Here is a 16,705-nt window from a genome sequence, read left to right on the forward strand (position 1 = left end):
AACACATTCAAAACCTCACAGTTTCTGTTGCACGATGCCTTTCTTGTCTTACCTCTGCATCCTCAACCAGCCCTTTACAATCTCTCATTTGCTTTATTGGAATAGTATTATTTTCTTTTCTTCCCCAAATACATGTAAAAATAGTTTTCAACATTCATTTCTGTAAAATTTTGTGTTTCAAAATTTTCTCCCTTCCTTCCTTACATCCTGTCCCCAAGACAGCAAACAATCTGATATAGGTTATACATGTATAATCATTGTAAACATATTTTCATATTTGTTCTGTTATGCAAGAAAAATCAGAACAAAAAGGAAAAACCCATAAGAAAGACAAAAGCAAACAAACCAAGTAAAAATTCTATGCTTTGATTCACATTCTGTCTCCATAGTTCTCTCTCTGGACGCAGATGGCATTTTCCATCCCAAGCCTATTGGAATTGTCTTAAATTATCGCGTTGCTGAGAAGAGCCAAGTCTATCATAGTTCATCAAAACATAATCTTTGCAATAGGCTCTTAATTGGTTTTCCAGCAGCCAGGCTTTTCCCTTTTCCCTTCCCATATGCAGCTGGAAAATGGGTATTTATACCCTCAGCTCCTGGCCAATGGTAAGTACAGAAGAAATGTTTGTTGAATTGATTGGAGTGTATTCTGGTGCCAGAGCTAGAGGTCTTGCCATTATACTGGACACTTGAATTTTAGAGAAGTTTTCTCTTCTCTTCATTTAAGTAGACATGCTGCAAACACCTCTGGAAGAGTTTATTTTCTGGGTAATAGTGGTGTGGAAGACTTGGTCCTTCTTAAAGGAATTTTAGACATCAGTGAACTGAGGGAGAAGTTAGCTAAGGGACCCCATAATGCACAGAGCATTGGATCTAGCGTCAAGAATTTGAATTTAAATCTGCTCTCAGATACTTGCTATGTGACTTTGAACAAACCATTTAACTTTTGTCTGCCTCAGTTTCCTCACCTGTAAAATTGGGATGATAATAATAGTACTTCCCTCCTAAGGTTATTATAAGGATAAAATGGGATTATACTTGTGAAATGCTTTTCCACTACACAAACATTATCATTCTTATTACTATTACTTGTTTGCATGGCTGTACATGTATAATCTATATAAAATTGATTGCCTTCTCAAGTTGGGAGAAGAAGAAAAAGGGAGAAAATATGAAATTTGAAATTAAAAAAATAAGAATGTCAAAAAAATTTTGTTTACATGTAATGGAGAAAAAAATAAAAATCAAATATTATTATTATCCTATTCTGCAGACAGCCTATTCTACCTATGCTGGCTCTCATGAAGAATAAATACTATTTTATTTTGTAACTCATAGAATGTCAGAATTGAAAAGGACCTCAGATATAATCTAGTCCAAAGCTTCATAAAATATCATTCACAGCCCCATGTGGAGTCTCAAACTGAATTGGAGGTTGAAAATTATGATTTATTATCAGTAAATTTTTTATTTGTATATCTATTTTATATACCCACATACCCCAGGTGACACAAAATTCTCAGGAAAAAAGGGGTTGCAAGTGGAAAAAGTTTAAGCTTTGGATCTAGTCTTTTTCATTTTTAGAGAAGGGGATACTGAGGCTCAGAGAAAGGGAAGTATTTGCCTTAATCTTCATCAAATAGTAACTAAGCCCAGTCACTTGACTGGATCCACTATAGCATTGCCTTTTACAGAACAGACCCTCCATTCTCAATTCCATTCAACTAGCATGTAGGAAGTAGCTATTATATTTAGACACTGCACTAGGTACAGGTGTTACAAATACCAAAATAAAAGTTCTTGCCTTGGGGGCACTCCCATTCTGTGCAGGCAGCTTGATTCATCTTTTCATCTCTTAGGTCATCTACCGGGCTCTAACTCCTACTAATCAGATTGATGATCCTTATGGCCCAGAAGCCCAGGATTTGCTGAAATTCACCAATCTCCGTCTTCTGCTGCTAAAAAGGCAAGATTGCCCCTGCCAGGGGACGAGGCTCCTGGAGAAGCCCCAGCGATTCACCCATTATGCCATTTATGACCTGATTGTTCGAGGAAGCTGCTTCTGCAATGGGCACGGGGAAATGTGTCAGCCAGTAGATGAGATGGGAGACTCCAGGAATAAGGTGAGGAACGTTTGATGTGATGAATGGACTGATAGGGAGGAGGGGAAGCAGGAGTAAAGCCGGATTATGGGAAGGACCTCACATTTATTCTAGCTGTCCTGGGATTTAAGACTAGGTGCACACGTGCTTTATGGCTCTACTCATACCATTCTCTGCTCTTTCCTCCATCTTGTTCTATGAAGGTCTCTCTCTCCTACTTTTTAAGGTCATCAAACTCCACCTCCCTTAAGAAGCTTCCCTTACCACCAAGGTAGAAATGTCCAAAATACCCATAACTCTCAGCGGGTCCTTCCTGTATCATATTCTACCCTATAGTACAATGATGTGGGGCACTTGTCTCACTTTCTCTGCCAGATTCAAGCTCTCTGAGGCCAGGGATTATGTTTTATATCTCTTTGTATCCCCTATACCTTTTTGCAGAGAATATCGTATCATAAAATATTAGAGCTGGGAAGAAGCTTAAAACATGGAATATTAGAACATAGAACGAGGAACACTGGATCTGGTTGTGACCTCAGAGGCCACCTAATCTAACCCTCTCACAAGCTGGCCAGACCACATTTGTTTGTTCCCAAGTAACCAAGTAATCACCTTCATCATCATCATCATTATCATCATCATCACAACTGCCATTTATATAGAGCCTTAAGGCTTTCAAAGTGCTTCACAAATATCTCATTTGATCCTAAGAAGTAGGTGCCTTTATTGTCCCATTTTTGAGATGAGAAAATTGAGGATTAGAGGCTCAATGTCCTGCCTAGGTTCACCCAGCTAATGATGACTAAGACAGAATTATATCTCCGGCCTTCTTGACTCTGAAGACTAGTGATTTGCCCACTTCACCACCTTGCTGCCTATGAATTAGAGGATGACTCTAGAGATCTCTGGCAAATGTCATAATTTCAATTCCAGAAGATGAAATATGGATATGATGCCGTGGACAAGAGCACCGAGGTGTGCATACAGAGGGAGGCAGGGAAGCGTTCCTGGAGGACAAGCCCCTGACCCTCCCTGGGGTCAGCAGAGCTTTCCTAAGCTCAGGGACAGTTTCTCCCTTCCCTTAGTGGCCTGTAGGGCAGAGGTGGATGGAAATACTTGGAAGAGCTTTCAGTGACTCATCCCTGTAAGAACATGAGGAAATCACTGTTGCTGTCATGGAAAGTGTCCTGGATTAGTTATCCCAAGGCCTGGTTTCTAGTTCCAGCGAATTTGAGACACTGCTGGAGTCAGGAAGATCTGAATTCAAATCTAGCTGTGGGACCCTCGACAAGTGACTTCACCCTTGTCTGCCTCAGTTTCCACATCTGTAAAATGGCAGCAATAACTCTTAATCTGTGAAAATCAAATGAGATCCCATTTGTAAAGTTCTTAGAATTGTGCCTGGTACATAGTAGGTACTTAATAAATGCTTGTCTCCTTTCCTTTCTCTGTCACCATTATACAGTGTAGCTTTTGTCAAGTTCCTCAATTTCCTTGGGTCCCAATTTCCCCAACTGTAAATGAGGTGGGATTAGACAAACTGAAGGGATATTTTGATGGGATGGTGACCTTCCTCTCTATGCTTCCTAGTTTACCCATGTCCTTCCTAAAAATGGCCTCCAGTCTATGATCTCTTTACACATCCTCTCGAGTCAATTCTGGACTCAGCATACTGTCCATTTGTAATACTTGTCCAAAGTACAGGTATTGATAGATTAACTGAATAACTTGCCTATCAGGCTACTTGTTATAATCTGGGCAATGGTCATTCTTCATCCACTTTGTGTTTCTAGTATGGATGGCTAAACTGTTCTCTTTTGAATGAACATTAACTTTATTGAGATGAACTATGTAATTGGCACAATACCGTCTGCAAACAGACACATCTGCAAAACTTCTCCGTCAACAGGGAAACTTTTTTCCATTTATACTTTGCAAGATAGTAGTCCTGAAATAATCTCAAATTCAGACCTTCTGTGCACAGGATTATGAGGGCAAGTCAGGAGGTGCTCCCAAATCTCTCCCCTTTCCTTTTCAGACCGAATGGGGGCTAACGAATAGAGCTGTGTTTAAACATTCAGTAACCCGAAGCAGTAAGCCAGTGCCTGGGATGGCTAGAGCCTCCTGAGATATTGGGTTGGGCCCTAGTTTCCCCCAGAACTCCTCCCTTGTTGGCTAAAGTAGAGACCTGCTCTTAGCAGTAGCTCTATAAACAAGCTGGTGTTACTGGTTACTGCTAAGTTCCCAAACATCCCTCTCTGCCCAGTGGGGCTATGGTGACTGAGGATTCTGTCACAAGGCCATTCCCGGCTTCAGTTTCTAAACAGAGGAAGAACTGTGGCAGGACTTTTGTTGCGCTCCCTGGGGGCCATCCTGCTGCAAATGTTGGAGATATTGTCAGGCAGAGCCAGTGAATCTGATCCGGCTGTCTGCCAACTGGAAGGCAAGGGAGACTTCAACTCAGCTGCTGCCAGTAGAAAGCAAGAATAAAAATGAAACATAGTCTGCCCTCAAGGAGCTTGCAATGTTACTGGGGAGACATGCATAAAAGTACAAAAAGTATAAGCAAAATAAATACAGGATAAATTGCTGGGGGAAGGGGAAGGCATGTGAATTTGGGAGATCAGGAAAAAGTTCATGTAGAAAATAGCACCTGAGTAGAATTTTTAAGGAAAAAATGGATACATAAGTGAGAGTACATGCTAGGAATGTATTTGCTTGTGCTTTGTATTTGCTAACGGAATAGTTAATAGAGAAAGACAGGACATCTCTTTAATTTCACTCCCATGAGGCTTAAGAACTATTACCTCCAAATGGAACTCAAAAAGAAAGGAACAGAAAAATGTGACCCGGAGAAATCACCAGGGAACTTTGACAAAGTTAAGCGGTGGGACTGAGATCCAAGTCTTCCCAGGCCTGATTTCAGCACTCTACCATTATCTTAATCCTTCTGCAAAAGTCTGTTACACCTTTTCTGAGAGTAGGTTTAGAGCTTGGGGGGAGGGGAGAAAAGATGTAAGTTAGAATGAATCTGGAGTGGGAACGTGTAGGTAAGAGGAAACTTAGTCCACAGAGATAATGTCAAAGTTAGGATTTGAACCCAGGCCTTCTGACGCCGCCATCAGAACTGTCTCTACCCCACTGGCAGGGCCGCTGCAACTAGGGAAGACAAACCTCCCAAGTTTGAGTACTTTGCAGACTGTGGTCCTGGGTTATGGGCCAGAGCCTTTGTTTTCCCATTACCCTCAGGCTAGGTGATTTGGCCCCAGTTTTCCTCACCCTGCAAATAATCTGGACTTTCCACATGCCTCTGCAGTCTGCAGCTAATCCTTGAGCTGAATTTTCACCCTATCTGATCCAGCTTGTGCCAGGGTGGGTGGCTCCCAAGGCTGCTGTTCTCGATGATGATGCAGAAAACACACACACACACACACACACACACACACACTGGGGCTGGAAGGCAGGCTGATGAGATCTGCCTTGGGAGAGACTGATTTCTCTCTTCTTTTTTAATCAACAGAAGAATGGCTCCTTGTTGGGAAGGTGTGATAGAGGGATTCGTGATGGCTTCTGAGGTCTCTTCCTCCTCAGAGAGTCTGCTTCTAGCTAGGGCAGGGATGGTAATGCCTTCTGGGGACTTTTGGGAAGAAATCACAGCATTAAAAATAGAATTACAGACCTTGGGGTTTAAGAGGGACCTGGGGCTATGGAGGGAAAGTGACTTGCCCCAAAATCATACAGAAAGTTAGTGCAGATCTTCCTCTGTCCCACCCACAGGCTCTCCTGAGTAGTAGCTGCAGCCCGGAGATAGCTTTCCCTTAGGTATTTCAGCACTTTCGGTTTTGGACAGAACCAGGAAGCAGAGGTTAAGTAGATGGGAGTGGGTGAATACAGGAACAGCAGAGAGAAGGAAAAGGGACTGGGATAATAGATTCAAAGCAGTCAGGGGATTTACTGGTCATTTGGTCTAGTGATTCTCCAACATTTTGTGCTAATGGTCCATGTATCTTTATCATTGTACATTATCCATGTGGATGCAAATAGAGATGTTGGCTGGAGTTAGCACAGTTAAGTGGATTCGAAACTGGTTGAATGAATGAAACTCCAAAGCAGTTATTAATGATTCAATAACAACTTGGAAGGAACAAAGTTAGTGAGATGCCCCAAGGATCTCATGGGAAGCTCAAACACCATTTTTTTTCATCGAGTATTTGAATGAGCTGCAGATTATCGTTTAAGTAGAATAGCTAATATGTTGAATGACAGGTTCCAGATCTTAAAAATATTTCATCAGGCTAGAATGATGGGCTGAATAGAATGAAATGAGCTTAAGTAGGAGAAGTGTAAAGTTTTTCCTATGGGTAGAAAAACAATGTATTTCACAAGTACAAGATGGGGGATACATGATTAGATAGCAGTATTCTGAAAAATATCTGGGATTTTAAGAGGAATATGAAGTTCCATATAAGTCAACAGTGTATTATAGTGTCAATCCTCTCCTTTCCCCCTAAATTAGAAACCCTCATTTTTCTGGGCTACATTAAGGGATATAGTGTCCTGAAGGAGGGAAAGGACAGTCTCTTTCTAGCCAGACCAAAGAAGGAGTATGATGTTCAGTTCTGAGTACCATGGAAGGAACAGAGGGAGGGAGGGAGGGAAGGAGGAAAGGAGGAGAGGAAAGAGGGAAGGAGGGAGGAAGTAACAAAGGAAATAAGGGAGGGAGGAAGGGAAGGAGAGATGAAAGGAGAAATGAAGAAAGAAGGAAGGAAAGAGGAAAGAAGGGAGGAAGGAAGAAAGAAACAAAGGGAAGGAGGGAAAAAGGAAAGCAATAAGGACAAGAAAAAAGGAGGAAGGGAGAGAAGAAGAAATAGAAAGAGGAAGGGAGGAAAGAAGGGAACGAGGAAGAAAGGGAGGAAGGAAAGAAGGAACAGAAGAAAAAAGGAAGGCAGTAATAGAGGAAAGAAGGAAGGAAGGAAGGAATGGAGCAAGGAAGGAAGAGATCAAGGGAGAAAAGGAAAAAGGAAGGGAGGAAAGTAAGGAGGAAGGGAGGAAGAGAGAAAGGAAAGGAGGGAGGGAAGCAAGAGGAAGGGAGAAGGAGAGAGAGAGAAGGAAGGTACATAGGGAGAGAGGGAGAGTGGGAACGAAAGGAGGAGGGAAAGAACTGGAGATGTTTAGCCTGGAAAAGAGGAAAGACAATGATAGGTGTTTTAGAGTCTATGAAGAAATGTCACGTGAAGAAAGGATTAGACATGTTCATCTTATCCTTAAAAGCTGGAGAGGAAGTTGCAAAGGGGCAGATTTAGTCTTGATATATGGAAACTCTTCCTAGTAGAACTTTCCAAGAGGAGAATAGACTATTTGGGGAGGAATCGGTCCCTCTCACTGAAAAGTATTTATTTCTTCAACAAAATCTTGTCACCGATCTTCTAAATATAATTCTGGATCAGATACAGAAATCAGACTAAATGGTCTATGATGTTTCTCCAGTTCTGTAATTTGGCAAAATTGGTTTCTGTTTTCTAAGCCTTAGTTTCTTTTTATGTAAAGTGTTGGAATTGAACTGGATGACTCTGTCTTCATCTAACTGGCACGAAGCCACAGGGCTAACAGAAACTGCTAAAACAGCATCAAAATTCCAGTTTTGAAGTCTGGTGTTCTTTTTTCTGCAAAGGGTCAAAATTTAGTGCCCAATAAATTCATTCATTGATCTAAAGAAATCTTTTCGCCCCCTCTAAAGTGCATCTAGCCTTCAAATTCTTGTCTGATAATTCCTGAGAATTCTCTTCCTCAGCTGATCAAAGGATTTCTCTGTGTGCCTAATGAGACTCCCTTCTAGTCTCTTTGCACTGGTAACAGGAAGAGAGATCTGGCTCATAGAGCTACAACTTTAATGAACTTAGCTGCATTTTGTCCTGAGGGTATAATAGGTCATCTCAGGGGATGGAGAGCTCCCAGTCCTAAAAGTCTTCAGCCATAGATAGGATGACCATTTGTTGAGTGTAGGGATTGAACTGGAAGAGCAGCTCTAAGTAGCAAAAACTTGTAGCGACCACTGAAGCCCATCAAAAGTTTCTTCTTGTAGCACGAAGATCTATGATTTGAAACAGAAGTTGTTGGTATTTTTATTAGAATTTTTCTCAAATGTTCTGGCTGGAACTAGAAGCTAAAAAGATAAGTGGTTTTATTTTATTACTTAACTACTTAATGACTAGAAGGTGGTTATTTTTAATTATATAATGGGAGCTTTGGTTTACTTTCATCTTGTGGTTTTTAATATGATGGTTTTCTTTCCAGGAGATGATCTTTTATTTTATTAGAAACACTTATAAATGTTGTTAAGGATCTAATGGCTTTGTGGCTTCTTTAGCCTGGGGTTTTCTTTGTTTTTCCATATATGAAAGGGAGTCAACTTCTTTTAAAGAATTTGTGAGACCAGTTCAAAGAACACTACAACTTTCAAAGTTGAAGGAAACAATCTAATTCAATCTTTTTGTTTGAGAGAGAGAGAGAGTTGAGACCCAGAGAAGAGGGGAAAAAATGCCCAAGATCACACATCTAAATAATGGCAGAGCTGAGACTAGAACTCAGATCTTTCAGCTGTGTTTAAAATTTATTAAAAATCTTTGTTTCAGGTGCCATTTTTGAGTGCTGGAAGTACAAAAAAAGAAAGGAAAAAGTTCCTTCCTCCCAAAAGCTTACATTCTATTTGGAGGATATAAATTAATAAATACTAAAAAATATATACAAAACAGGTATAAAGGAGAGTATTTCAGGCAGTGGAGGCTGGTATCTTTTGGCAGAGGTCAGAGATGAAATGCCTATGGGTGGGGAGTCCAAGGAAGCCATTTGGGTAGCAATGCAGGATGTATGAAAAGAACTAAGGTGAAAAAGTCTGGAAAAAGTGGTTATCTACATCTATCACTCACTCGGTCTTTACAATAAGTCCTATGAGGCAGATTGTACAGGCATTATGGTCCTGATTTCACAGATGGAGAAACTGAGGTCCTGAGTGCTATTGCTTAAATAGCAAAAGGATCTGATATTGGAAACTGGGAGAGAGCTCAGATGAGGACATTCAGGTTCACACAGGTTGTATTATTTGCCCAAGATCACAACAGTAAGCATAAGAAGCTCTTTTTCTATCTTTTTCTCTGTCTTTATCATTTTTTCCTGATATCTATCTCTATCTATCATCTCTATTATTTATGTATCTCTATCAGTCTATGATCATAGATGATAATCTTTATCTGTCTCTGTCCTTCTGTCTCTGCCTCTGTCTCCTTCCTTCCACACACACACATACATAATTATATGTATATATATATTATATGTATAATATATATTATATATCTACAATACACATTATACATATTATATAATATACACATTTATACATACACACACACACACACACACACACACACACACACACACACACACAGATATTCTTCCAAGACTTATGATGACCAGATCAGTTGATGTTAAAGGCAGAACCAACTCTGAGGTAAATGACTGGCCTTTTCATGGCTTGTGGTTTTACAAAATGATCAACACGGGCATTTCCCTTCAGTCAACAGCAGATGGCTGGCCCAGGAAAACCTCCATCTGAGTGCCAGAGGAAAATCTCAAGCATTCTGGTAGCCCGGGCCAAAGCCGTGACAAGCCAAGACAACATCCCCACAAGGGTAGGAGGGGAAATTAAAGGTCATCCATTAGTTTCTTGGCTACCATAGAATTGTTTACTCTCCATGGAGTGATTCTTCTGTAAAAGCTTCCCTGCAGGTTTAGAACCACTTGCTGGGGAATCAGGACACTTGGGATCCAAGTCGCAGCTTTTGTGGGTTAGTTGTGGGAACTTGCTCCTCACTTTCCTAAAATGTGAAACTTTTCCTTCCTCCTTTTTCTTCACTTCCCCCTCCCTCTCTCTCCTTTCCCCATCCCTTTTCTCTCTTCTCTCCATCACTGAGTTCTCCCTCTCCCCACACTTGAACAGAGGGTTCTCTGGCCATACTTTTCAATCTCTTCCCACCACCTTGGAAGTCAGTTGTGAGTCTGGACAACTAGAAGTCTTATATGGGTGCTACATACTGAAGTAAGGGATTGATTCTAAGCACTATAGGAATTTGTGGGAGAGTGTTCCCCTCCTACATTTCCATGCTCCTCTAACAAGGTCTGCTGGATTATAAAACCTTCAATGAATGTATCTCTTTGCCTAAAAATAAAGGCCAGATTCCTAAGGATAGCCTTCAAGGTTTCCCCCAATCCGGCCTCATCTTCCCTTTTCCACGTGAAGAATTCTGGGGTAAGAAAGGCTGGGTGGCAGTAGTGGTAGCAGAGATGATAATGACAGGGGTGATAGCCCAGTGACAGTCTTGTTGGAGGTGCAGTTCTCCTGGAATAATGGGACTCACAAAATACTCAGTTATGATATTTATATTAGAACATAGAATATGGAGCTTAAAGAAGACAAAGAACCTAGAATGTCATAACTGGAAGAAATCTTAGAACATAGAAGGTCAGAGCTAGAAGGGACCTTAGTTATAGCTTTGAATATATGGCCATTCCCCAGTCTGTGTCTTAAACTTCTATATTGTCTATGACCCCTTAGTAAAGGAAGGGGCCTTAGAACCTGGAATGTCAGGGTTGGAGGGGGACATAGAACCCAGAATATCAGATTTCAAGTAAGAAGGTTCTACCCTCCCCCTCAGCTACCTGCTTCCTGTGTTTGACTTTGGGTGGGTGCTTTCTCCCCTCTGGGCCTCCTTTTTTGGGTTATGACAATTGTCCCCTAATGCATCTCACAGTTCTAATATTCTACCCACTCCAGTGTTACAACTTTGTCATTCAGAGAATTGCTTTGAACGATCCTTTGAACAATCAATGATCGTTCCTCCACTAGTGTCCAGAAGTTCATTTTACATTAAATATTGCAGGCTTTGTTTCTAATAAATAAGCATGGGTCCAGGTCTGTGATTTCATTGTTATAAGGGAACTCCTGGATGAGGAAGCTCCCTCCACCCAGGCAGGTTGCCACCTCCATTCTCAGTTGTGGTCTTGGAGAGTTAATCTTGAAAAAGATTAAGTGTGACTTGCTCAGGATTACCCAACTACCCTGTACCAGAGGCAAGATTTGAACTCAGGCCTTTTGGACCTGAAGCTGGCTCTCTTCCCATTTTGCCTTTTCTTTTTAATATATACCTTTTAACGAATTCCAATGTGCCTTGAAACAATGTCCTTTCTCCCCTCTGCCTGCTGAGATTCTTTCTCTTTCTTTGCATCTGAGCCTTTGTGTAGCCTTTCTTTATAGCCCATTGTCTGGATCTCTCCTTTGCTTACATGAAATTAGTATTAGATGCAGGCATTAGAAGGATTAGTCTTGTTCTGCTTGGTCCCAGGGGGAAGGAAGGGGGAAAAGAAACAAGTAGGTACCTTTTACAAATACTGTTTAATTTGATACAACAACCTGGGGAGGTAGGTACTATTATGATCCCCATTTTACAGATGAAGGAAACTGAGGCAGGTAAAGGTTGAGTGCTTTGCTCAAGGTCACACAGCTAGTAAATTTCTAAGAACAGATTTGAACTCAGATCTTCTTAATTCCAGGCCCAGCCCTCTATCCACTGGGCCACCTATCATACCTTAGAGGGACATGACTAGAAGCAGACAGTGGACATAGAAAAGAAGTAGATTTATATCTGATGTAAGGAAAATATTCCATTCTAACTTGTGTTACTTATGTATATGTCTTATTCCCTCTGCTAAACTGGAAGCTTCTTAATGACAGGAACTGGGTCATTTTTAAACTTGGTATCCCTAGTAGCTAGGCACATGATTTGCATATGTAAATATGTCATTAATAAATATCTTGAAAAGAGGGGCAGCTAGGTGGTACAGTGGTAGAGCTCCAGCCCTGAAGTCAGGAGGACTGAGCTTTTTATCAGCTGTATGACCCTGGGCAAACCACTTAACACCAAGGAAAAAAAAGAAGGGAGGGAGGGAGAATGGAAGGAAGAAAGAAAAAGATATCTTGAAAATAAATGAATTGGAACTATCTATTGAATTCGTACTAGCAACATCATGTACTTGCATAGTGCTTTATATTTGGACTTTTGAATGTCAACTTAAAGGGACTTTGGACATCATCCTCTTCATTACAGGTTCACGGGACATGTGTGTGCAGACATCACACAGCAGGCCTTCACTGTGAGAAGTGTTTGCCACTGTACAATGACCAGCCGTGGAAACCAGGAGATGGAAAAACCGATCAGCCCAATGAGTGCAAAAGTAAGTGGCTGGGGTAAAGACCTGAAAAGATCCTGGGTCTCAGACAGTGTCATGCCCAAGTATATGAGGAAGTATATAAGTGGATCCAAACTCTCACTGGGGGATATTTTGACATCCATTTTGACACTTTCCTACCTCCCTTTTTAGTCCCTTTTTTTTTTTTAGCTTACCTTTTTTGCTTCAGATTACCATTGTTAGTCATAAGAATGAACCCCAAAATCTGAAATAGTTTTGAAAATAAATGTATTAGGTTGCTGGTTGGGAGAGAGAAGAAAGGGTTTCATTCAGGCCTTGGAAGGGCTTATATTACATAAGATTTAGACTAGGGCACCTACACACAATCCACACATAATTAAACAGTTTTGCAGAGAAGACAGCTTGAAAGCTGGGACAATTGAGATGAAAATCAGTAAATATAAATATTCAATGAACTTTAGGTGAAATCACAACATAAGGGAAGCCCAAAGCCCAAGCTAAAGTGGATCTAAAACAAGACTTGAGTGAGGGATTCCAAAACAAGTCTTTTGGGTAAATCTGGAAGCTGAAAGAACCCAAAATTCCTTAGAGAGTTACTGATGTCAGGGCAATATTCTGGATTCAAACAACCTCTAGGAAATAGTTAGATTTAAATAGTATGATGTTTAACAAGTTTTCCAAATAATATAATAAAGCATTTCCCATACCATCTTGTATTTCTTTATTTTTTTCGTAATAGCTTTTTTTCCAAAATATATGCTTGTAGTTTTCAACATTCGCCCTGGCAAAACCTTATGTTCCAAATTTTTCTCCCTCTTTCCCCACCTCCCTTTCCCCAGACATCAAGCCATCTAATATAAGTTTAAACATGTTTCTATATTTATCATGCTGCGCAAGAAAAATCAGATCAAAAAGGGAAAAAAATGAGAAAGAAAAAAACAAGTAAGCAAACAATAACCACAACAAAAATGGTAAAAATACTATGATGTGATCCACATTCAGTCCCCATCCTCCTCTCTCTGGATGTGCCATCTTGTATGCCAATCTTAAATGGTTTCCTAGATCTCAAATGGATGTCAGCTAATCTGCACAGAGGTATAAGTGGTTACCTGTTAGGTTCTTACTAAGTGTTAATGAAATAATGAGATATTAGGTTCTTACTAAGTGCTAAGTCGGTATTTGACAATTCTCTAGTTCTGGCCATGACTGGGAGTTTTACTTGTGAATTTCTGGGGAAGAGCTTGCATGCTTAGGAGGAGCAAGTTCACTGGTTGAAGTAATTTTTCCCAGAAGAACTTGCATTATCTCACGCCCATTCTCTGGGAAGATAAAAGAGGGAAGTCACTATTCTGGACCAGAGTTAACGGCAACTGTCTGGAGACAATGGCTCTCTACAGGAAGAAGAATCTGTCTGAGAGATTTGAGTTGACACAGCAGATCTCCTCCCAGAGAGGAGACAACTTCTGGAGACAACTTCTCGGCAGCTTCTGGAGACAACAGCACGTTACAAATTGGCGCCCAACGTGGGGCAAGGACTTTTGTTTATCCTGACAAGGACTTATTCTGAGCCCTTCAGAGGAGCTAGACCGGACCATTGCAATTTGGCGCCTGAACAGGGACAGAAACGATCCTGATTCCAGTGGGAAAGCCTCTGATCCAGATCTCAGTCTCTCTGACCCAGAACCATGAGTAACAAGGAAACTTTGTTAAAGATTAAGTGAGAGTTCTAATAGATAAATAAGGAACTTAACTTGTTAAGGGCTAAACCAGCAATCTCTTATAGTGAAATGGGGCAAACGTCTTCTGTTCAAGGAAAATGTTTAGAGAGCATTATCAAGGTTATGAAAAGCCAAGGATTGGTAATAATTTTGGAGGAGATTACTGAACTTTTAAAAACTGTGAAGGTCATATGTCCTTGTTTTTCTTTGGAAGAAGAATTGGATCTAGATGAATGGGAATTAGTAGGAAAGCAATTAGGTGAACACTACAATTGCCCTTGTGACATTTTGCCCTTTGGTTCCAGACCAAACTCAGTTTCCACAGATACACTTCATACCTACAATTTAATCCAAATGGCTTTAAAAAATGTTATTCTAAAGGAAGAGAAGAAGGAGCAAAATGGGGAAGTGTCAACTAAACTAGGTGAAAAGGATGAATCAGATAACAATGAAGTTAAGTACAATTCTGAGCAACAGGAGCATTTCCCATCTCCTCCCTCAATTAACCCTTCGGGGTGGAGCAAGAAGGAGGAGGGGAAGAGGCAGAAACACAAACAGAATTGCCTGTGAAGCAGCCTAAGCTGATGACAAGATTAGAAAAGCATTGGTTAAAGCTAAGAGAGAAGAACAGGATATAAGTGATTTTATACATGCATATCCTGTGATTGAAGATATTGACTCTGTAGGTCATAAAAGGAGAAGATATGCACCTTTAGATTTGAATAAAATTAAAGATTTGAAAAAAGGTTGTACCCTTTATGGAGCTACATCAGCTTATGTTAAAATGTTACTAGATGGTTTGTCTTATGAAGTCCTAACCCCGAATGATTGGAAATCCATAGCAAGGACATGTTTAGAACCTGGAGAAAATTTGTTATGGCTTGCAGAGTTTCATTAATTATGTAAAATCCAAATCACATGCAATTTGGAAATAGGAGTTAACACACAATTCACTTTTGAGTACTTAGCTGGTGAAGGTCGTTATGGAGAGAATTCAGAACAGATTAATTAAACCATGACAATATATGAGCAAATTGTTAAGGCTGCAATAAAAGCTTGGGGTTCCCTCCCTGGACAGAAAGATCTGGGAGAGGTTTTCACTAAAATAGAGCAAGGTTTCAATGAACCTTTTGCAGATTTTGTGGGACGTTTGCAAACTGCTGTCAAAAGAACTATTGGAGAAAATGCAGCTACAGAAATAATGACCAGACATCTGGCTAAGGAAAATGCCAATGAGATTTGCAAAAGAATTATGATGGGGATTAGACAAAGATGCTCTTTTAGAGGAGATCATAAGACACTGTGCTATAGTGGGAACAAATGCTTTTTACACCTGGACTATAATGAACGTGCAAAGACAGGGTCCCTCCTGGCAAGGGACTTCTAGAGAAATTCGTTGATGTTTCCAATGTGAAAAAATTGGACATCTAAGAGCTCAGTGTAGATATGGAGATACAGTGAGAAGACAGGGTGAGAGAAGACCTAAAACTCCATGTCCAAAATGTCACAAGGGTCTCCACTGGGTCTCCAAATGTAGATTGACCTAGGGAAATGACAGGTGGGGCCCAGCTTCAGCCCCCCAAGTGGGGCATGATGGCAGCCGAGGTTACATCCAGAGAATTTTAAGACATAATCAATCAGCCAAAAGGCAATCAGATGGAAGAAAGGGATTGAAATTAGGAAAAATAGAGTTGTGTGCAGTAGAGACTACTGAGATACTCCCTGGAGAAGTGAAATCTGTTCCTGTTGAGCCTATGGATTCTTTGTCTCCAGGCACAGTAGGCTTGACCATTTCACCTTCTGAGAGTGCCTACAAAACAGTGTCCATCCATACACTGATGTGGGAAACTGGAGAACGTGTAGCTAATATCCCAGTCACTAACACAGGTAGACAACATGTGATTTATCAACCAGGAGAAGTAGTAGCATCAGGCTTATTGTTACGTACCCCTAATAAGCAACCTGGTGATAGTGGCCTAGATTCTGACTCCAATGAACAAAACCCAGGAATATATGGGACAGCAGCTGTGACAGCTGCCCGACCTATGCTTACTATTTATATAAATGGAATACCATTTGAAGGATTGGTAGACATGGGTGCAGATCGTACAGTTATTAGAGGTGCCAATTGGCCCAGTCACTGGCCAAAGATTAAGGCAGACACCTACATGTCTGGGGTAGGAGGATCAATAGCAGCAGAAGTTAGTGCTAGGCCTTTGAGATGGATATTTGAAGGTGAAATAGGAGTTTTTACTTTTTGTGGTTGAAAAAATCCCCATCAATCTGTGGGGAAGAGACATTTTACAGCAGATAGGATTACAAATAAGCACTTCGGCTTTTTAGGCAGGGCTGCTGTTGAAGGCCTACCTGCACTTTCACCGGTTCCTATTCAGTGGAAGACTGATTCACCAGTGTGGGTAGAACAGTGGCCCTTAAGAAGTGATAAAATTCAGGTCTTATTAGACATAGTGAACGAACAACTTGACCAAGGACACTTGCGGCCTTCTCTAAGTCCTTGGAATTCCCCAGTATTTGTGGTGAAAAAGAAATCTGGGAAATGGAGGATGTTAACTGATCTAAGAAGAGTAAATGAACAGATGGAAACTATGGGAACTCTTCAGCCTG

General features: G+C 40.7%; 1 protein-coding gene across 1 annotated transcript in view; it reads left to right on the top strand.

The window, feature by feature from the left end:
- The window catches only part of LOC141551778 (netrin-4-like), a 59,638-nt gene that overhangs the window by 23,849 nt on the left and 19,084 nt on the right, over positions 1-16,705 (top strand). The window contains exons 3-4 of the mRNA XM_074283812.1: positions 1,860-2,123; positions 12,260-12,386. Coding sequence (XP_074139913.1) covers positions 1,860-2,123; positions 12,260-12,386 — 391 coding nt within the window. The remainder of the gene's footprint in view (positions 1-1,859; positions 2,124-12,259; positions 12,387-16,705) is intronic.

The sequence above is a fragment of the Sminthopsis crassicaudata genome, chromosome 1, assembly GCF_048593235.1.
Source record: "Sminthopsis crassicaudata isolate SCR6 chromosome 1, ASM4859323v1, whole genome shotgun sequence".
NCBI classification, from domain to species: domain Eukaryota; kingdom Metazoa; phylum Chordata; class Mammalia; order Dasyuromorphia; family Dasyuridae; genus Sminthopsis; species Sminthopsis crassicaudata.